The following is a 21482-nucleotide window of genomic DNA, read 5'->3' as shown; positions in this document are numbered from 1 at the left end:
CACAGTCAAAACTGGCAGAAAATACCTGCAGTCGGTGATGATGTCATCCATCAACTGGGCAACCAGGGAATCCAAGTCACTCGGGGAGCAGTTGGCCTTGAGCGCAAAGTGGACCATCTCCAAGTTCGCTTCCTACACAGCGCGCGGGGAAGAGAGGTTACGCTTGGGGGACACAGCCCCGGAGCTGCACACCTCCTCGCGGCACGGACCTTCCTCCCTCGTCCCCGGCGGACAAGCATCCAGCACCGCCACCCTGACCCTCCACTTCGGTGCCTGCTGGAGCTCGGGGGGAAAAGATAGGGAAATAAGGCAAAATTTCCCACCAATAGGTCAGAAACCACGGGAATGGCCCTCCCTCCTGCATCTGCTTTGGCAACCAGGCGGGCGGCACAGAGAAGCCTTGCGTTTGTACCCCGACGGGGATGAGCTTGTCCCTTCTCCTGTCCCACCAGCACGGCACGGGACCCAGCCTGGYGGTGACTGGACGCCAAGGAGGAAAAGCAATAATCCAGGTGATGGGCAGCGCAGGCCGAGCGCAAGCCCACACGTCAACTCGCCGCACCACCAGATCCGCAACGCTGGGTGCCGCAGACCCCAAAAATCTCCTAGTTCATCCCATAATTCAGCACCAGCAGCTACACACAGCTCAGGCACGGGGCAACGCACCCCACGAGGTGCACCCACGCGGGTGCACGGGTGCAGCGGCGCGGGGTGCTGCACGTCCGCAACGAGCAGGGGCCTCGCTGCAGGCGAAGGCCGCGAGCAAGATCCTCTCCGAGCAAAACGAGGAGACGGGGCCGGCCGCAGCCTGGAGCGCTGCCGCCGGGGAGGCGGGAGGGCAGGCAGGATCCGGCGGTTCCCGGCAGCCCTTTCCCGTTAGTCCTTCACAGCCTGTGCAGTTGCCACGYTTATTTTTAGCCGCCTTCCCCTCCCGTGTCCCCTCAGCGCGTCTTTCCTGTTTGCCTTTGCAGAGGGCTATTTATTGAAGCCAGATGTCTGCGAGCGCRAGGCCCTCCCTGACTCATTCCCTCCCCGCCGCTCGCCCGCCGAGGACAGAAGCCCTGCGAGATGACATCACCTTCTGCCCGTCAGAAACGCTGGCGGACTTAATTAGCGGGGGCACGCTAATGAGAAGAAGCGCACGCAGAGGTGAGCCTTGGGGCAGGCCGGTGAGGGAGATGTCCTCTCCTCCGCCTGCTGTGCCCCAGCCGCTCTCCGTGCCTCAGTTTCCCTTTCTTGGCTCTGGTCGCTTTTCCCCAGCTGCTCCCAGCCCCTCTGCGCAGGCAGCCCGCACCCCAGCGTGCTCTCCCAGCCCTTCTCCCTCCCCATCTCCCCCTCTCTGTGCCCAAGGACCCCCCAATCCCTCGTCCTTCCCCCAGCCAGGGATGTGCCCAACCACGCTGTGACACCACCGGGCTGACCATGACACTGACACCGCTCCAGCTCCCCTTCGGACGAGAGACAGGGAGTCCCGATCCCACGTGCTCATTAATGACAAGGGGGAAGAGCTGGCCTCAGCGTCACAGTACGAGCTGCTGCCCGCAGCAGAGTCCCCAGCATCATCCACGGATGCAGCGAGCAGCTCCCGAACCTGCCCCACCAGGGCAGGGTGGCCCCAGCTGCCACCACGGGACTCACCAGCCGGTCGGCCGCGTGCTGGAGCAGGTTTTGAGCGTCGGTCCGGTAGCTGATGTCTTCCCAGTAGGACGACAGCACCACGACGGGCTTCACGTTGCCCCAGGGCAGGTAGTAGTACTGGCAGCCTGGAGGACACAACGGGCTCACCTGCAGGCTCGTGGGAACGGCACAGTGGGGCATCTTGCTCCTCAGGGCCGGAGCAGAGAGGAAGGGGAGCAGCGCACCATTTGGCCTTGGGCAGAGCCCTCAGCATTGCTCTTTTGGAGCAGAAGGATGTGGATTATTTTCCCAAAACCCACGTGCAACAGCATAGTGCATAGCAAGGTCAAAATGGACTTGCATGAACCTCCAAGGCTGCTCCCTACTTAGCAGGGAGGACAGAAACCAACACGAGGTGGATCTGGTGCCCTGGGAAAGCTCCTGGTTCCCTGTACAGGCCCCTCCAACATCAGAGCAACCRCAGTGCAGCCTGCACATCTCACGCCAGGGCTGGAGCAACTCGGGAGCCCCCAGAAGACCACCCCAAAGCACAGGCTTTGTCATGAAGCTAAGTGGGCACTGTTGGCTCCAAAGTGTCACCCAGTGAGCGCTTTGAGCCAGCACAGAGGCTGGGAGAAGCTTCCCCGCTTCTCCCTGATCACATTCGCACATGTGCCTGCCCCCTTCCCTCACGGCACATCGGCAAGCTGCTCCTGGGAGGACCAGGAACCCCCGGAGATTAGCTGCCACCAGACTATTCCCCAGGTTGACCCACCACGTGGATGGACACTTGTGCCAGTGCAAGGAAGGGCAGAGGGTGACATGCTGGCCATGGAGAAGGGCAAGAGCGTTTCCTTTGAAGCACCACTCTATTAAAGTCCTTGCAAGGCAGCAGCCTGGCACACGGCGGTGCGGCACCACGGCAGAGGAAAGCAGCCAACGCATGTGCACGCACATCCCAGCGACCGCCCTTCGAATCCCGCCTTGCAAAGCACAAGCGCCAAAGACCTCACGAATCCCCCACGGATGGGGACATCTCCAAGACATCTCCATAATCCCCGGGCGCCCTTGGATGTCACGGCCGCGTGGCTCCCCGCAACGCCCCGCTCACCGTCAAACACGGCCCGGCTGTACTGCGTGGTGGAGGCCAGGGGCAGGCAGGTGGTGTCGAACTTGTTGCCGTAGTTGCCGATGCTGACCTCAAACTGGATGGCGTCGTCCACGTCCTGCAGCATGGTGGCCGAGTAGAAGGCAGCGAAGAGGCAGTACTTCCGCCGCCGCAGGTACTTCTGCAAGAGGCACGGAGCCGTGCCGAGGGGAGGCGTCGCGGCAAGCGGGCCCGCACGCGACCCCCCGCCATCCCGACGCGCTCCAGCCCAGCCCAGCCTCTACGATGGAAACGGTACCGCGGGGAAGAAAGGCGTAACCTGTCCCCCGCGCTGGCTGCAGCCGAGGCAAGGAGTTGCAGCGAGGGAACTTCAGGTGAGATATTTAAGAAGAAGCTGACAAAGGAGAAGGGTAGAACCTTCCCTACAGAAAATGCAGTTTAACCCTGCAAAAATGAATAGAAGCAGAGTATCTGCGATAGCGTTAGAGTTGGGACTGGGCTGCTCCTGAAGCAAATCACCCACCCGTTCCCATCCACCGCCGTTTGATTTCTACCGCGGAGCAGCTCAGAGCAAGCAAGCTGGACACGTTTGGGTGAAAGTGCACACCTGAAAGGAGCACACCTGACCACTCACAGACTCGCACCCAACCACCCCCAGGGCAATCGCGTCCCCCAAGTCCCAGCACCCTGCCCCGCACCTCGCTGATCCGCAGCAAGCCCACGAGATGACGCAGCAAGAGAAGCCCCGACACGGGCCCGTTACCTCCACCCGTAGGATGTCGTCCGCAGCGATGTCCTCCACCTTCTGCTCAGCGTGGTCCGCCAGTTTGGTCTCCAGCTCCACGAGCAACCTGCCCCGATAAGCGACTCCCTCGCCCTTGGAGTAGGCCAGAGACTGCTGTTAGGACCACGGTGCCCTGCCCCTGCTTAAACCCTCTGGCTTCGTTCCAGGGGAGCAAGATCAGGCAAACTACTTCTGCAAGCGCTTCAAAGACAGGGAGCATTTGGATAGCACAGCTGTTTGCTTGGAAGGTGTTTAGCCAGCAGGAATAACAAGTGGCAGAAAATGCAGCGCAGCCTCCTAAAAAGCCAGTTCAGGTTAATAGCAGCTTTCATTTTGCAAGGAAAAATGCTAATTTTTTTTTAGTTTCAGGCTGCACTGGCAAGAAGCCGACTTCACCTTTCCTAAATTGAGTGTCTCGTAAGGGTCTGGGAAGCCAGTGAATTCCCGGGGGCTGCCGTAAAGGTTGATGTAGCARGGACCAAACGTCGGCAGGAACCCAAGTCCATCGTCCACTGGAGAACACAGGGAAAAAGAGCAATTAGAAAGTCAGGAGCGGCAGCTTTCCACCCCATCCCGTGGAGACCAGGCACAGCCAGGCCACGCCATGGAGCCGGTGCCCTCGTCGAAATCCTGCAGCATCCCACACTTACTGCTGCCGCTGATGAGCAGCAGTTCATTAATCTGCACCAATTCCCCCACTTGCAGGTATCCATCCAAACCCAGTCTATGGAGAGGGGACAGAGCCAAGTGCAGAGCTTTTCATCCCCCTTAAACCCGGGACCACTTACCTTTTGCTAAAGAAAGAAAAGGTATCGACCCTGCAGTTATGCTGCACGTACCAATCTGTGCATTCGYGGCCCCGCTTACACGACAGAGACGGCAAGGAAGGATCCCAGCCCGCTCCTTTGGGCACCAGGAGAAGGGGAGCGCCGCGTGGCCGGCGTGAACCAGCATAGCTGTGTTTGCCACAGTGACCAGCACTGATTTACACCAGACGAGGAGCTGGCCCTGGGCTCTCTCGGTTACGGCACCCAGCAAGGCAACGCTTGGATGAGAACCGCTCATTTTTACGAGACCTCAAGCAGAAGGAGCACCGAAGGGGCAGAAGGAGTTTCCATGATCCTGCTTTGGATTCCCAAAGCAGCGGGCGCCCGTGCGCGGCTCCTGCTGAGGTGCACAGCGCCGCCCCCGACAGCTGCACAAGTGACACCCCACACCTCGGGGCAGCGAAAGGCATCGCTGCCCAAAAGGGACACCCCAACCTTGCCAGACTGGTGGACAGTGGGGACTTTTCCCCCTCAGCCTATCCCAGCTGACCCCATCCCCAATCTACAGGCCCTCAGACAGGCAGAGCAGGAGGAGGAAGAGGAGGAGGAGGAGGAGGCCTCGCTGGAGCTGTCCCCTCCTCTCCCCGAGGTGCCCAGGTTCGGGCACAGCAGGGCCTTTGCTGCGCGAGCTCTGTCCAATGCTGCAGCCCCAACAGCAGCTAAAACAGAGGAAAAAATTACCCGACGGTGACCGCAAAACAAGAGGCTAAGGGGACGTACGGTCTGCGGCTTTCAGAGGCTTCGCAACAGCAGGAAACTCATCTGAGGCATAAAGAGATGGAGAGAAGGTTAGGAGGTTGGTTAGGTGAGGATGACGGGCTATGGGAAAGGAGAGCGGATGCTGCCAGGGGCTCTTGCTCCCAACGGACRCTACGGAGAGAGAAGGGGGAGGCTATTAGGCAGCACTAGCCTTGCCCTCCCCTTGAGGCTGTAGGATTCACGTAAATCGTGGCCTTGGGAGCAGATATGAGAGTCCGTCCTCAAGCCTCCACGTGCCACCAACGCCAGGAGGGCCCACGGGGCAGGCGAGGGAGCGGGGACGGGGCTCCCGTYGCTCCCCCTCAGCCGGCAGCAGGCAGCAAGCGGCTCTCCTGGGAGAGATGGGGTGCAGGCAGCCGACGCAGCGGAGCGCGGCGTTGCACCCCAAATCCACGCTGTGCATGCAGAGCTGCGCACTGCAGAGCAGCAGGCTGCGGGGCAGCAGGTGGCTGCTTTGCACCACATCTGTGCCCCGGCRGAGGCCACCCGTGCCGCGGCGCAGCCCGGCCATACGGTGTTTCAGCCGGGTTCGCGGTGGGGGTTAGTCCTGCAGGGCAGCCGAAAACCAACCACAAACCACGGGAGCAGAGAGAGGGGGGAGTTCAGGCAGGGTGCAGACGTTAGCAGAGGTCGCTAGCAGCCGGCGTTACTCATGCGGGTTAAGGCAGCCTCTATTCCCGGCCCTGCCGCAGCTTGGAAATGGCCCCAAGCGGGCCCCAGCTCCCTGCCCTCCTGCCTGCAGAGGCGACATCATCAGCGTCACCCAAATGATCCTGCTGGAGCCTGTGAACGGGTCCTCTCCTCTTTGGGGCGGGTCACTTGGGCTTGAAAYGCCTCTTTCAGCCCAAGCTTCTGCCACTGTACCCAAAATCCCCGTCTCGCACGCTGTGACGGCCCTTAGCCGGCACCTAAGGACAAGCTGCCAGCGAAGGCGGCGGGATCCCGGTGTGACGGGACCAGAGCATCGTGCTACGTCTGCCATCGTGTCTGCCCGTTCGGAGCCACTAGCTGCCCAAGGGACTGCCGCTACCTCCAGCCAGCAACAGGGAGAGGAAGCAAAAAGCAAGAAATCCGTGGCATCGCGGCTCTGTGGACCATCCCTACCCACGCCCTTAGGAGGACTTCAAAAAAGATCTTCAAATGCCTGCTGGGACATGACCCCAGAGCTGCCCCCGAGGGGCACCAGAGATCCTCCCCGTGCCGCAGCAAGGCTGCGCCCTGCCTGAGGGTGAGCAGGGCCCAGCTGCCCTGCGTGTGCTCCGGGGGTACGTGATGTGGACCAGCCGCCAGCCCACCTCGTGGGTGAGGGCTGGTCACGGGATGGGGGAACTGCAGGGATCCAGGAGGTGGTGATGGGCCCCAGAGGAACCTCAGCTTCAAGAGAAGAGGCTGCAGGACGGAGCAGGCTGCATCCAGCCCACAGACTGGACATTTCTGCAGCACCATCACCCCGCTTTTCTCCGTCAACACCAGGGACTTCGCAGAGACTATCCCAGTTGTTAATTCTTCAAAGCCAACACCATCCTCCAGGCAAGAGCATGCACGCTCTTCCACAGGCATGCACTGCAAACTGCCGTCCCACCACCTCGCTCACCTTCCAGCTCCCCGCCAGGGGCCGAGATCTTGGACATGCACAGGTGCGCCGTGCCGATGATATCGTTGTGCGTGAGACGGTCCCTGCAAGACAGCGTGGGTTTCAGTGGCGGCACGGCCCCCGCGCAGCGCACCGCCGGGGATCTGCTCCGCGGGGCTCCTCACACAGCGGAGGCTCTGCCAACTCCCTGCTCACCAGTCAGTGACGCGAATCCTCATCTTCTCGCACATGGAAGGGAACTAAGAGAAGAGGCAGAGGAGAGGAGCGGTCAGAGGCAGCCGCCTGGCGCAGGGTGGGCRCCCGGACCAGGGAGCCCTGGCAGGGCTCAGTCCACTTCCCTCACCATTGCCGGCAGCGTGATGGTCTGGTTCCACTGCGGGTTGGCGTTTTTCTCCAGAATCTTTGAGTAGAGCTAGAGGTGGGAGAAAAGGCAGGAAAAGTCAGTGCCTGGACCAACCGGCCTGTCCCAGCCACGCAGCACGCTGCCAAACCCTCTCCTGCACACCCAGCAAATGCATCTTTATTTCTATTTCCAGCTCACAGCACTTAGGAGGCTTCCTCCCACCCCCAGCAAAGCTACATTTCAGAAGGGACCGTGGTCCTGGATGCACCCTCCACAGGGAAATCCAAACTCCTCTCCGTGCCTCCCCCAAGGCTGGCATGGTCCCTCTGGTCCTGACACTGTCCTCCCAACACCTCCCCATGCTGCAGCCACGGCTGGGGGACAGGGACGAGGAGCGCCCTGCGGTTCCTGCAGCTGCTCAGGGTCTTGCCCCCATTACCCACGGAGCAGAAAGCCTCAGGTCCCTCAAATAAAGGCRCCATTCAACCGCTCTGGCCCAGTGAAGCTCTGCACAGCGCAGGTAAAACCCCCCAAAAGAGGGTGTTACGGGGTCGGTCTGTGGGACCGAGCTCACCCAGGAGCCCAGAGCCACTGGAAGCCACCCCGCGCTTACTTAGGGCAATATCCCTCTTCTTGCCTAGCCTCTGTCCCCTCCCACGCACCGTCCTCCAGGGARGATTCACAGGGCAGGGCAGAGAGTTTCAGCGCTTCAGCGCAGTTCCCGGCAGTTTCCAGAAGTGCAGCGCAGCCCAGCCGGGAAATTGTTTCTGCGTTCTGCTACCCCTTCCCCCAAGAGCTAAATCCCTGTATTGCTGTTTTTAATACAACAGCACCACTAAGAGCCCAGCACAGAAATTACACCCACGCAGCCCGGCACGCCGGGTCCGACAAGCTCGGGGTCGGAAGCGCGTTGTGCACGGCGGGGACGGGCTGCCCCATGTCAGGGCATTGCAACGCAAAGGGAAACGGGACAGATCGGGGCAGGAAGGGCAAAACCACGAGCGACCGATTAACTGGACACGGAGCAAAGGCTCCAGAGAAACAAAGCAGCCGCCTGAAAGTGCAATTGGCCCCTGCCCAGCAGCTGAGACATGGTAACTCTGTTTTATACAGATATACCTACATATATATCAGCTATACCTATATATGTATGTATGTATACATATACACACATATATACATTATATATGTATATACATATAAACATAAGGCTGTTCACCTTCTTCCATTGCAAGGAAGGGCCAATACCTTCACTCATCAAGGCTGAGGCAATCACTGCAGCCCGGATGATGCACAGAAATGGGATCCTAAGCCCAAATTCCCCTTCCGGGAGCAAGGACGCTGAGCGCACAGTGCTCGGGGAAGAACGGGAACCGCATGGCATGAGGCCACAGGGACTGCCAGGACTCGGCTGTGACAGGTACCACCAACGCCCGCTGTGGCCATGGGGAGGCGGAAAGTCACTTGGCAGCTGGGCCAGCCCCAAGGCTCATCCTGCCATTAAATTTAGCCAGGGTCCCTTTGCCCCGGGCATTTTGGCCGTCCCAGGCCCCATGCTTCTGAGCAGAGTTGTGCTAGGCCAAGGGAAGCGGGGAGATTTCCCGGTCCCGCTGCTCACCATCTTGCCTGCAAAGCTCACTTCCACAAAGGGATCGACCAGGTTCTTCTTGTTGCTCTCAAAGCCGAAGATCTGCCGGACGTTGTCCATGACAGCATCATCCACTGGAAAAGGAAAGAGTCTCTGACCATCTGCAGAGGCTGCTGAAACCTCGGCTAAGCACATGGCATCTGGGTGCTTGGCTTTATACCAGGAGCCTGGAAGACTCCGGCTTTTCCAGCAGGCTGTCTCACTAGCACAACCACTCACATTGAGGGACAGCTGTCCATCCCCGGCACAAGGGCTGGAAGTACCCGGGTTTTTTGCACAGCAYGGAGAAACACCTGGGAGGTGGCTGATTTCCCCGGCAGGTCTGCGACAGGGAACAAAAATCCCAGCAGCCCTTGCCAGATCCAAAATCTGGTCCCATAACTGCCTGGTCTCACTATTGGTCAGGTTTCAGCCTCCTGGGGGAGCTGAGACACCTCCATGTAGCTGGATCCTACCTGCAATGTCTCTTGCAGACCCAGGCTCATCCCATGTCTCTGGATGAGGCTGTTTTTGCCATAAGAAATTACATCCCCTTCCTCTGGGAAGCTCCCGGAAAAGCTTCAAGGAAGACCCCCATGGCAAGGCTGAGCGTGGGTGTCCCCACCGCCCCTGGCAGAGAAGCGGGTGGGGAGAGCTGCTGCCCCCAGCATGGCTACCCAACCCAGGAGGGCAAATACCAGTTTACACCAGTAGATAATCCGGTGTGTTATGGCTGACCAATATCTGCAAGGTCTTTGGACCAAGGCTGAAGATAACATTTCCTTATCTGAACCCTTATTCCTATCTTTCATGCCGCAGAGCTCCACAGTGTCAAGGACTGGATCCTCCGTACTCCAACCCAGCAAAGGCAACGCTTACTCTGGGGCAGGTCTTCAGCTTTGAAGATCTTCAGAGAGAAGTGAGCCCCTCTCAAGGTGACCCCCGTGGGACGCAAGATATTCCCTTCAATATCTTCCTTGTCTTCAGAGATTTCCTTCTTCTCCATCTGCGGGACAACAGGAGCCATCAAGACAGGAGAAGGGGACTAAAGCCTTCCCCCAAAGCCCTGAAATGAGCAGCAGAGACCTGCAAGCAGCATGACACCCAGCACCTTGCCCCACCACGAACGATGCTCCTTATAGAAACCAGAGGAAGGTCCAAGCTGCGGCTTCCCTGGGAAGAGCATCAGGGCGCCCAGTGCATTGTGTCACCTTGCACACACAGGCTCACGCCACTGGAAAGCTCCACTGAAATAACTAGAGGTAGATTTTGGTTTTTTTCCCACAGTGTATAAAGTTGTGGGTGCTGGACAGTCTGCACGCCCGCAGCATCGGAGGAGCAAGCTCCTAACGTTTTCCCTCTGCAGCCCCTCCGTACGGAGAGGATTCGACCCTCCTGTGCAATGTGAGGCTGCACCAAGGGCCGGCGAGCAGGTTGCAGAGCCCAGAGACTCGCAGGGACTGGGCCGTGCTTGCACTGCGTGTCCCAAGGAGCCACCACATCACCACAAGGTCGAAACACAGGGGAGATGAGCGTCACCATAGGAAGGTCTCTCTGTGTGGGCCAGGCTGGTACTTACAGGGGCTTCATCTCCAGGCCCCAGCACGAAGAGGCTGACTTTCAAGTAGCCTTTGGCCCCCGCCGAGAAATCCTCATGGTCAGAAAGCAACAGCCATTTTCTGAGAAAAGCATGTTCTGAGGGAGAAAAAAAATCAAGGATCATGAGCTAGGCCCTGGACACTCACAGAACTGGCTTACAGGCTGCAGTTGGGGTTTTTTGKTTTTTTTAAATAATAAAAATAAATGCTAGACTGAAGACAAAGGGGTRGTGATGACGGATATAGGGACATAGGTGGGTTCACATATGGAAATGCGTGGGGCAGATACAGTTCATAGATGTTTATGCTCACGTTCTCACTGCATGTAGCTGTATAGGTATGTATAGATAAGTGTGCACAGAGGCGTGCGCACACGTACACTAACACCTGTGTGCATACAGGCGTGTATGTTTGTGTACATAAGTACATGAGCGCCTAGGTGGGGGGTATCCATGTTTAGGGATAACTACTGTGTGTGTGCATGTTCCTCTATGTTTGGTCCAAAAAAAGGTTCTCTYAAAGACATTTCCCCCAGCTGCAAAAAGAGAACTTGTCCCAAATCTCTAATGCCTGCAGCAGCCGCTGAACTCACTTGGTTCGGAATAAACTGTCTCGACATCCATCTACAAAACAAAATGGAAAAGAAAAGGAAATGTTCAACATGTGCTGTGGGTTAAAGTGACTGAAAACACAAGGGAAGGGCAGATAGCAAATCCTTACCCGAAATTCCCCAATCACTGAGTCCGTCCGGAAAGACTGAGAATCAACAACCTGCAGGATGAAAAACAGGCAACACACTAAATCCAGCTCTGGAAAAAAGGAAAGACGCTCCTGCCCTCTCTGCACAGGACCCCAGCGCTACCTGCACGGGCAGGGCTGAGAAATGGGGGAAACCTCCAGAAACGAAGGCTGCTGAAACTTACTGTGATGAAGATGGGTGCATCAAACAACTCGGCTGGCGACTCAAAAACATTGAAGAAGAAGGTCTGTACATGAAACAGGCGAGGGAAAGGTCTGAAAGCAGCCACAGAAGCAGTCCCCTGACCCAGCTTTAACCCACATCACTCTCCTGCTTTCGTGGTGCTCCCAAACCTCCCAGCTCTGCTAGTCAGAGCTCTTTTCCAATCCTGTTCAACAAGATCCGAACCAGTTCGCAGCAAAACCCTCCTGGAGAGGATGTCCCAACAGGGGCTGCTCCTCATGCACCCTGATGCGCAAGGTCCTTGGATTGGCTTTCACTGTCCTTGTCCACCGAAGCGTTTCTGGACATTTCTATGGGGTTTCACGTGCTCTCAGAGGAGCAATGAAAGAAGTACAGGGACATTCAAAGTRGCATCGTATGTGGGCTGGGGACAGGACTGAGGACAAGACGACTGAGGTTTTCCCGATGCCCGACAGGAGCAGAAGTCCCCGCTCACCTCGTCAAAGAAGGGGCTATTGCCTTTGCGTATCCTGGTCCTCTTCGTCTGCCCAGCGGCCGTGACCTTCACCACGGGTTTGATGTTGACGCCGGGGAGCTGCCTGCCCTCTATGACTCTCACCCGGATCTGGAGACGAGGGAAGGGAAGGAGCAGCGGGTCAGTCCCCGCAGAGGAAGGCGAGCGCTGCAGAGGACACCTGGATGCTGGAGGAGGAGGGAGCCTGCGGAGGGCCCGGTAAGGGGGAAGAGGATGCACCAAGACCCCAATGGGCCCCTTGCAAGAAAAAACAGACCAAACCGCCCTGGCGGGTTCAGTTCCGGAGACTTAGCTTGAATATCTTAAATCTCRCATCTCAGTCCACCAAGGGTGGTTGCCAGCGGTTAACGCATTTGCAAAACCCTCAGCCATTTRGGCTGGGGGACTGGAAGAGAGGGAGCGTGCGGGATTGCCGGGGAAGGAGAGCCACCGCGGCAGTTTGCAATATTCCTGCAGCATCTCAGGCCCCGAGGGGAGCACAAAAGGACACACAGCCTGGGGACCTAGATAAAGAACAGCTCGCTAGGGCTTCGTCCCACAGGTCAGCGTGTTGCCTGCCCTCACCTTGCTTTTGCCATGCTCAAGTTACACAAGGGCAGCTCCCTTTTCTTTGCATTCCCTTCAATTTTACCAAAAATAGCAAGTAACAAGCATCCTTCTCGATTCTGCATGCCCTACAGTAGCTCCAACAGCTTTGTCCACAACCATGTAGGACCTGACAAGCTTCATTAACCAACACCGTGAATCCCTAGGCATTTCACAAGTCAATCCTAGGCGGATAGGGATGGGGCTGGGTGGTCACTCCAAGTCCACCAGCGATCATACCGGGCTCTGATGGAGGCTGAGACATGGCAGCTCCATCCTCCAGAGCAGAGGCCAGGTGCTGGGAAGGGCTTCCCCATCGGAGCACCTCCACCATCGCTGCAGGGGACAAACGACCCACTCGCCCCGGCGCGGCTCACCTGGAAGTCCTGCGGCTTGTTAGACAGGGGCTTTTTGGGCGAGCTTTTCCTCCGCTTAACCCCGTGGGCATGGTGCACGGGCGGCTTGCGGGGCAGGGTGGGCTGCTCGGACCCCGAGGGCCCCGAGGACGGCTCGGTCTCGTCCCCCGTCGCGGTCTGATCTTCGGTATCCTCCTCGCCAGCCGTTTCTGCAGGGGCAAGAGGCAGGTCAGGGTGGCAGCGCAGCACCGGGACACGGAGGAACACGGTGCGTTATAGCAGACGATAAAGGGAGGGAACCTGCACGTTCACGAGCTCCCGTTCGGTCCAGGAGGGTCCTCGGAAACACCCCCGAGCTACAACCCATAACCACCCTGCCACGCTGAGCCGCAGAGACCCAAAGCCCCAGGTGCTGCAGGCAGAAAGCAGGACCCCGGATCTGCACCCACCCTGCGTCACCCCGCATGCACTGACCAGGCACGGCTCCGACCTGCCCCGGCGCCGCGAGCAGAGGTTTCTCCTCACCAATGACCGTGTCGGGCTCTGCTGCGGCCGGCGCTGGCTCGGGGGGGGCGGGAGGGGGGAACAGCGGGGCAGCTCCTGGCGGCGGGGTGTAGGACACTTGCAGGATGAGGAAAGCCTGGAAAAGGGGAACGAATCGTCACAACGGGCATCCAGGAACGCTGCCCCGACCAGAGGGGCCGCTCCAAGCTCTCGAGATGCCACCGGCAATTTGCTGCCCAAGCGTCGAGGACGCGGCCAGGAAAGTGGCAGTAACTCGGCAAACGCAACGCAGAAGGGGCAGAGCAGGATGGAAGCGGGAGGCGTTACAGGGATCCGGCTGGCTGCACCTTTCCGCGTGCTTTGCAGTATGCTGTCACCGTGCTTTATCCCCCGTCGCAGCTCCGCGCTGGAGCCCGCGCTGCAAAACRCTCCGGGCTCCCCTGAACCCCGCGGCAGCTGGGAAAGGCTCCTTCTCCCACAGCTTCTGCTGGGCCAGGACCCTGCCTCATCCRCATCCGAAAGGATGCGACAGCGGGGGAGCCGCGATGGGAGATCCCGCCGGGGCCAAGCTGCCGGAGACGGTGGGTCGCTCGTGCTGCCCAGGGAGCGGCTCCCTCCTGCTGCGCGGGAACGTGGCGGCGGCAGCATCCGAGCCGCGGGGATGTCGGGGCTCATGGAGACCCTACGGGGGGCCTGGCCGGGMCCGAGCGGCGCTGGCCCCGCTAGATGGCAGCTCCAGGCCGTGCCGGCRCCGGGCTGCCTTCTCCACCCGGGGAAGGAAGCGGCAGGGAGAGGGATGGCGGCCAGCGAGACGCGGAGCCGAGGAGGAGCCGAGGAAGAGCCTCGGCGGCTCGTTCCCTGGGGGGACCAGCGGATGCATTACCCCTCTCCTGCCTCTCGGCTCACGGTTAATGCCAAAAGGTCTCGCAGGATCCGGGAACAGGAGCAGGGTTTTCCCCAGCCTCCGAGGCGAGAGGGAGAACGCCACGAGTTTAGCAAATGGGGAAACTGAGGCAGGGCAGGGCGGGCTGGGGCAGAAGGGCGGCGCGGACGTTGGTCCGACCCCGCCGCCGTCCCTTTGCCACCACGGAGCCCTGAGCAGCCAGATCCACCCTGGAGCCCGTCGCACACCTCGGAGCTGCTCTGGGTTCCAGCCCTGCCTCCGGGTTTAGCTTTCCAGCYGAAGCCGCCCCGGTTTCCGTGTGCTGAGCCTAACCCTCTTTCTCCCCGCGCGCTAGGTGCTGCGCAAAGAGCCGAGGAGGCCTTTTCCCGGCCCAGCTTTTTGGGAGCTCTGCAGCAGCCGCCCACGCACCCTTCCTCCCCGGGGGAGCTGGGGGCGGACGCTGGGCGCTCCCGGCCCGCCGTCCCCACGGAGGCGCCGGGGCAGCCAGGAGCCAGGCCGGCGGTGCCGTACGGGAAGCAGCCGCTCGAGAGGTCCCACGTCACCCAGCGGGGTCAAGCTCCGGCGGCCACCGCTCCTTGCCTGGCCACAGCTTCCCCTCCCGTTTCCTCTGTCCCCAGGCACAGCCCAGAAAGCCCCTCTCCTGCCTAAATACGTCTTTTCCGACCAAAACGGTGCCGTGGGGAACTGTGCTCGCTTGCTAGCTGCGGGCAAGAGAAACTGCAAGGAGCCGCTCCGCGATACCGGCAGCAGGCATGGCTCCTCGCGCCGCCGTCCGCGGGAGCCGGTCTCCGGTGAAGGTAAAATTAACGTGCTTCCAAAAAACACGGAGGGGCCGAGGGCGATCCGTGCCCCCGCGGGGAGGCGGGAGGACGCGCCGGGGCCGGCGGGCTGCTGTTCCCAGGGACGCGGGAACGGATGGATGGGCGCCAGGGCGCAAGCGAAAGAGGAACCCTCAAGGCCAATAAAAGCCCTGGGGGAGCTGGCATCGGAAGAAGGCCGCTTCCTGCCATAGAAACACCTCGAGGCAGCTATTTCCACGCGTCCCCGGAGGGGGGAAATGTATAGCTCGCTGCTTAGACACCGAGGCGGCAGCTCAGGGAAGAGCATCCAGGGCACCAGCCCTCGTCCTCCCGCGCACAGAAACGAGCCGCCCCCGTCCCGTCGGCGGGGACGAGCCCGGGGCGAGGGGTTCGGGGCAGCGGCTGCCATCAAAAGCAGCCAGGAGCATCCCGGGGATGCTGCCCYGGAGCAGGCTATGGATGCACACAGGGCCAAGGGCAAGCGTGACAGCTCCTCCACCCCAAGGCTGAGGAAGACGAGGGTGGAAGGTGAGGACGAGGGCAGGTCCAGCACGGCGCTTCCTCTTGCCCCTGAGATGCTTGGCAGCGGCGCTGGGAAGGAGCAAGGAGAGCCGCTGRGGGGATCCGGACCTCCGGGAAACGCTGCTCCGGGCCCATCCGGACTGTGGCAGCACCCCAGGGTAGCTTGGTCGAGCCCCCAGTCCCACTCAGGGCCACGGAGCCACGATGCACCAGCAGGTCCTGGCCACCAAGCCCTGTCCCGCAGGCTTGTTCCTGAGGTTTCAGCTCTTATTCCCAAATGCACTAACCAGAGTGGAGCTGGCGTGCCAGGTGGGATGCCGGCCACATCCTGGCTCATCCCTGCATCCCTGCCCGGCGCGGGACTCACCCCCGTGCTCTGCTTCTTGGCGTCCAGCAGGGGCACGTTGAAGGAGGCAGCCAGGCTGGGGGTGGACAGGACATCTCGCAGGGGCACATGGGCTTCTCCCAAAAACCTGGGGAAGAAGAGCAATGGGGCRTCAGCAGGGGAGAACGCACGGGGAAGAGGCTGAGGACCCACATCAGGTTCAAACTCAAGCACCAGCTATTGCAAAGAGATCGACCCAGAGGGTTAAAGCATGACAAGGAGACGGTTTCCACCTCCTCAAGGCATGGRGCAGACCAGCAAGCAACAGGTGCTGGAAATTCCCACCTCTTGGAAACACAAAGCAACATCCCTGGCGATGCCAGCGCAATCACGGCACTCCCTGCCTGGGAGGAGCACGCGAAGGCCGGGGAGCTGGCGCGTCCCACGGCCGCTTCGGCGATGTGGACCTGCTCAAGCATGGCTCACGGCTCCCTGTCTGGGCCAAGACGACTATGGCAACCTTTATCTCCTTTTTTCAGGGAAAAGCACCTAAAAGTCCTTTTTCAGGAACCAAGAGCTACAGAGAGAAGTGCTGGTAGAGTTTCTTTGCCAACAGCGTTAAAAATAAATACGGAGAAGCAAACAGTTSAGGGATTTCAATGGGGTGGACGAGAAGTCAACGAGACCAAAGTTCTCAGGGGCCAAAAGGCTGGTTTATATCCACCGTAAGCATTTAATTGCATTGTAAAAAAAAAGCTATCACAGATTTTTCTTACTGYGACTTCCTTCTTTAGAGTCACGTAGGAGAAGAGACAGAGGCCCATGGTGTTAAACCCCTGGATTTCCCAGCGCTGCAGCGCGGAGCCCCGTGAAGGCTCGACACCGAGATGGGTCAACCCACGTCCCCTCAAACCGCCAGTTACAATCCTCAACCCTCCTTCAGTGGCTCTTGCTTGGGTTTTTTTGTGTTTGTTTGTATTTTTGACTTGGGGTTTTTTTTGGTGTGTGTGGCTTAATCCTTCCTGCCCCACACCACCTCCCACCCCAGCTGAGGGGGGTTATTTTTAGAGGTTTCTCCTCTATAAATCACGGCACAGCTGTGAATTTGGGTAAAACCACAGGACTGAGCAAGCATGGGGCGACCCTTCCCGCGCGCCTCCTGCCCGGACGCTGCGGGGCATCGCTGGACCAGGTTGTGGCGCCTCCCCAGAAAGCCCAGCGAGAAGCCGGGCTCCCCCCAGCCCTGCATTTACTCTTCAAACCTTCTGCCCCCCCCCCTTTTTTTTTTTGGCTTCCTGCCTTTGTTTCCTCCCTCACCGCTGCAGGCAAGTTCTGGAAGGACAAACTTCGGGTTCGAGCAGCTTTTCCGATGCTGAGCAGACTCTCTCCCCCCTTCCCCTCCTCCCCCGTTTTCCTTTGCAAACAGTCATGGAAACGGCCTCTTTCTCCAAAAAGCTTTTTGCCTACAGCCGCTGCATCAGTTTGCGAGTGGGAAGACACCCTAGACTAGCACTAAACTAGGGATTAAAGCAAACTTGGCCTGATTTACCCTCCTCCTGCACAGCCTTACGCAGCCCCAGGACCGTCTCCTCCCCAAATGCACCGTCAGCGGTGCGGGGCGCTTTCCCACCGAGACACTCGCCGCAGGGACCGCGGCTCAGCAAAAGCCACGYGTGGGTCGAATCTTAAGCCCGTCACAGGTTTCAGTGGGGTTTCTTCTTACACCTCGCTTAAATCCGCTGCTTTGCTAATGCAGGGTCACCGTTCGTGGTGCCGCTTGCGCATTTGCAGCCTAAGCGCAGACGAGCGGGTTATTTTATCCTCCAGAGAGCAGGAAAGGCAAAAGGCAGCGTCACCTACGTGACAGGTCATCAAGGAGGAGAAGGCACCTTCCACTAGAGATATCAAGGCATCTGCTAGCAGCAGAAGGAAGTCTTGCTCCCCAGCTCCAGCAGCTGAAGTTTCCCTGGCTCGGGGAGCTGAAATTCCTCTCCCGTTTATCCTTGTCTATTTATAGGAATGTGCRAAGTCACCAAGCTGGATCAGACCCAATTTCCAGCTCGCTTGCTCTCCTGCCCAAGAGCAAACCCTGCACCAGCACCAGGCTGCGAGGATTTATCCCCCCGAGCCTTTCCCTCGCCCCCGGCAGCTACCGACGGGCGGTTCCGACTCCGCTCTCCCAGCACAGAAATTGCWTCCTAAATTGTACCGCGCTCGCAGGTAGCTCGAGGAGCATCAGGGAAAGGTCTCGTACATAGAAAGATGAAGGGGTTTCATCTCAAGCTCGGCTGGGTTGGAAAAGGGGAGGAAAAAGGGGCTTTTCAGGAGTCAGAGAAATTGCAGAGCCCTATTTTGGGGGGAAACGGGCCCTATGCCCAGAGAGGCATGTGGGTGCCCAGCGAGCTCCCAGCCCGCAGCCACCCCGGGCTCCCGCTCGCCATCCCCAGCCCGGGGCTCCCCTCCGGCTCCCGCTCACCCTCGGAGCGGGCAAAAACCCAGGAACAGTCCCAAAATGCCACTCAGCCCCGGCAAAGGCAGTGACCCCAAGGGCACCGTCGCCGGTTCTTGCCCTCCTTTTGCAATGCCGCCTCCTGCAAAAGCGCTCAGCYGCTGCACGGACGGAGGCTCAGCACCCCCCAAAATCCGCCGCTTTGCCCAGGCGAAGGGCACGGAGCAGCGTCGAGGCGGGAGAGCTGCGCTTTGGAGCTAACGACGTGCCGGGCGCCGGACACGCGCGTGTGCAGCGCAGATGCTCTCGTGAGAAAGGAAGCAACACCGGGTTGTTTATTTTGCAAGCAACACCCTTCCCAGCTCCGCCGGCAAAACAGAGCCGGGAAACAGCTCAGCCGGCTGGCGAGCTCTGCCCTCATCCCGACACCTCCACCTCGCCGCGGCTCCCGGAGCCGCCACCGCCGCCRCCCGGGCGCAGGACCGCGGCGGCGCCCGAGGCCTCATCCCGAGGGCGGCGGAGGCACAAGGGGCCTTGTGTGCTCCCTGCCCGGAAAGGCCGTTTTTCTTCCCGGCCTTTGAGCGAAACGGCGCAGAAATGCGGCTCGAGCCTCCCACCGGCGCTGCCACGCGCGTGGGCGCAGGGCACGCGCACCCGTCACCCGCCGGCCCTGGCGGCTTGCACCAAGGGAGCAGCCTGCCAGCGCTTCCCCAATCCCAGAAAGAGCCAAAATCCATGTGCATGGACACCCATGTGCATGGACACCCATGTGCATGGACACCCATGTGCATGGACGGATGCACCCCACACGCGGCCTGGGGACGCAGCGACGTCCTACCTGTTCCTGCCCACGGTCTCGTGGTCCTTCACCACCACGGTGAGCTCGGCGCTCTGGTCCAAGGGAACTCCCTTCAGGTCCCACTCGAAGCCCTGGAGAGCGAGGGGAGAAGATCTGAGATCAGAGCCGGCTGCAGCAGCTCCCGCTGGGACAGCRAGTCCCAAATCGCGGCGACCTGCTTTGGGAGCCGTCAGGGCGCTGCAGAGGAGCGAAACGCTTCTAACAGCGCCGAGCGGCGACGCGGGGGAACAACCCTGCGCCATCCCGCTAGCGCGAGATCCAGCGCTCCGCTTTCCCCGGGCGGGATTTCCCTCCAGGCCCGAAGGAAAAGCCGTGCTCCGGCCAAGGGCCTTTTAATGGGTTTTTGTTACAGATTAAAAGCGAATGGGAAAACGATCTGAACTGCCCCGCGACGTTTCTGCACCCAAACGTTACTGCTTGTTTACCAAGACCATTTTTTTAACCCTGGTCYGCAAGAACAAGGGTCAAGGTCAGGAGGAAGGCGGCGATGGGAACGAAAGACAAATAAATAAATAATAAACCCCACGCYGCCGCCTCTGGGACCGGGCTGATGAATAAAACAAACCTGGTTTCCCCTTTGGCCGCAATATTTTTACGCGTTTTCTTTTCATCCGCGTGCCCAGCCCCGATCCGGCCTCGATGCYGGGGGAAGAGCCGGGGTGCAGAGCCAGCCCTTCCTCCCTGCCCGCCGCCAGAACCGGCCCCTTCCGCAGCCAGGGCCAAAGCGCCCGCGCCTGGGTGGATTCTCTGGTGTCTCGTAYGGGGTTGAGCTGCACCCACCCCCCGGCGGGGACGCTAACGAGGGCGGCAGCTGCCGCGTTCGGCGCCTCACTCACCTCGTTCCACACGGGGTTGACGTTGTTCTTGATGACTTTAGTCTTCTTCTTCACGCCTGCGGGGAGCAACGCGCACGGGTCAGGCAGGGCCCGCGGGTGCTTCCTGCCCGCGCGGGGGCAGGATCAGGTCCCGCGCGGGGCCGGGGGAAGGAACGAGGATGCTCCAGCCGGGGCAGCACCGCGGGGGGACGACACGGCTGCCGCCCCACGTCGCGGCCCTCGTGCCCAGCCGGCTCGAAGGAGCCCGATGGACACTGGGGTCCCAGGTTCGAGCCCCAGCCCGGCCCCGCGGCTCGCYGGGGAAGCGGGGACGAGCCATGTSGMTGCACCGTGCCTCAGTTTCCCCACGGGGAAACCAGAGCAGAGGCTCTGCCTGCCCTGCAAACGCTCCCGGGCGGGTCGTCTRGCTGGGAAGGGCAGCGAGGAGCCCGACAGGGATCCTCCATCCGCCYGTGTCCCAAGCAGGACCCTGGGGGGCTCGAACAGCACCCAGAGCCCCACGGGGCAGCAGCAGTGGCCCCGCACGGCCAACGCCACCGGGCATCGCCGTCCCCGCCTGGCTCCAGCCCCGGGTCGGCGAATATCCGGCTGCGCCCACGGACGGCTCCCGGCAGCCCCTCGGGGTGCCGGCCRCCGAGCCCGAGGGGAAAAGGAAAAGGAAGAGGCGGCCGAGGGCGCGAGAACAATAGCGGTGACTCAAATCCCGGAGGCTCCCGCGGCCGGCCGGCCATCCYGGCACGCTCTGCCTATATACGGCCGGTGCCGGCGAGCCCGGAGCCACCGGACCGCGGCGCTGGCAGGGAGCCAAGGCCGGGCCGAGCCAGGCAGAGCTCAGCCAAAAATCCCCCCCCGCCTTTATTTATTATTTTTTTAAAGCCTTGCCAAATTAATCTTTTCCTATTTCGGATTTTAAAGAGGCTCCGCTAAATCTTCCGGTCCYGAAATAGCGAGGCAGCCCGGCCCCACGCGAGCAGGGCTCCGGCGCGGAGGGAGGAGAAAAGCTTCGCACGCTGGCAAAGGGGTTTGCAGGATATTTCCTCGACACAGGAACTCYGCTCCGGCTCTGGAGAACATCACCAAGGAGCAGAGCCATAAACGCGCCCTTAATTTAATGCCCGTCTCCCGCTTCCATGCCGTCTTCAAAGGAAATGACGGCGCCCGGTCCTGAAATAGCTCCCGCGCTCTCAGGCTCGCGAGTTTGCCGCCGGAGTCATTTTCCAGGTTCAGGGCGGASAGAGCCCGTCCCTGGGAGAGCGGCCACGCGCCCACCTCCCCGCTGGGAAACGAAAGCGAAAGGAGCCCCCGGGCGGCTCCTCTCCATCCTCCAGTCGGGAGAAGGGTCYGGACACGGGCTGGGACCCGGCAGCGCTGGCGACGGCACCGAGCACCGCAGGCAGCAGAGATTGTGCGCGAAACCACTGACCCCCTTGGCTTCCCCCTTTTTTTTTTTTTTAAATCACGGATATTTTCCACCCCCTGGAAAACGATGTCAGGAAAACCGCATGCTCCAGGAAACGCTTTCTAAGTGCAAAAGCATCAGCCCCTTCTTCGCCACGCTCTGCCCTGCCGGGTTGGCACCCAGCCCTGTCCCCCTTCGCTCCTCCATGACCCTGCAAACGGCGACACCC

General features: G+C 60.2%; 1 protein-coding gene across 1 annotated transcript in view; it reads right to left on the bottom strand.

The window, feature by feature from the left end:
- Window positions 1–21482, bottom strand: part of DYSF (dysferlin) — a 124622-nt gene that overhangs the window by 100232 nt on the left and 2908 nt on the right. Inside the window, exons 2-21 of the mRNA XM_026070619.1 lie at window positions 19855–19910; window positions 18998–19089; window positions 15753–15858; window positions 13181–13295; window positions 12677–12864; window positions 11676–11804; window positions 11181–11243; window positions 10978–11028; window positions 10850–10880; window positions 10239–10354; window positions 9539–9665; window positions 8651–8754; window positions 7033–7101; window positions 6885–6928; window positions 6690–6772; window positions 3906–4021; window positions 3489–3602; window positions 2729–2906; window positions 1639–1763; window positions 26–132 (exon numbers count right to left, since the gene is read on the bottom strand). Of these exons, the coding sequence (XP_025926404.1) occupies window positions 26–132; window positions 1639–1763; window positions 2729–2906; window positions 3489–3602; window positions 3906–4021; window positions 6690–6772; window positions 6885–6928; window positions 7033–7101; window positions 8651–8754; window positions 9539–9665; window positions 10239–10354; window positions 10850–10880; window positions 10978–11028; window positions 11181–11243; window positions 11676–11804; window positions 12677–12864; window positions 13181–13295; window positions 15753–15858; window positions 18998–19089; window positions 19855–19910 (2014 nt within the window). The remainder of the gene's footprint in view (window positions 1–25; window positions 133–1638; window positions 1764–2728; window positions 2907–3488; window positions 3603–3905; window positions 4022–6689; window positions 6773–6884; window positions 6929–7032; window positions 7102–8650; window positions 8755–9538; window positions 9666–10238; window positions 10355–10849; window positions 10881–10977; window positions 11029–11180; window positions 11244–11675; window positions 11805–12676; window positions 12865–13180; window positions 13296–15752; window positions 15859–18997; window positions 19090–19854; window positions 19911–21482) is intronic.

Source organism: Apteryx rowi, unplaced genomic scaffold, assembly GCF_003343035.1.
Source record: "Apteryx rowi isolate R43461 unplaced genomic scaffold, aptRow1 scaffold_315, whole genome shotgun sequence".
NCBI classification, from domain to species: domain Eukaryota; kingdom Metazoa; phylum Chordata; class Aves; order Apterygiformes; family Apterygidae; genus Apteryx; species Apteryx rowi.
This window is presented reverse-complemented; position numbering and strand designations above follow the sequence as displayed.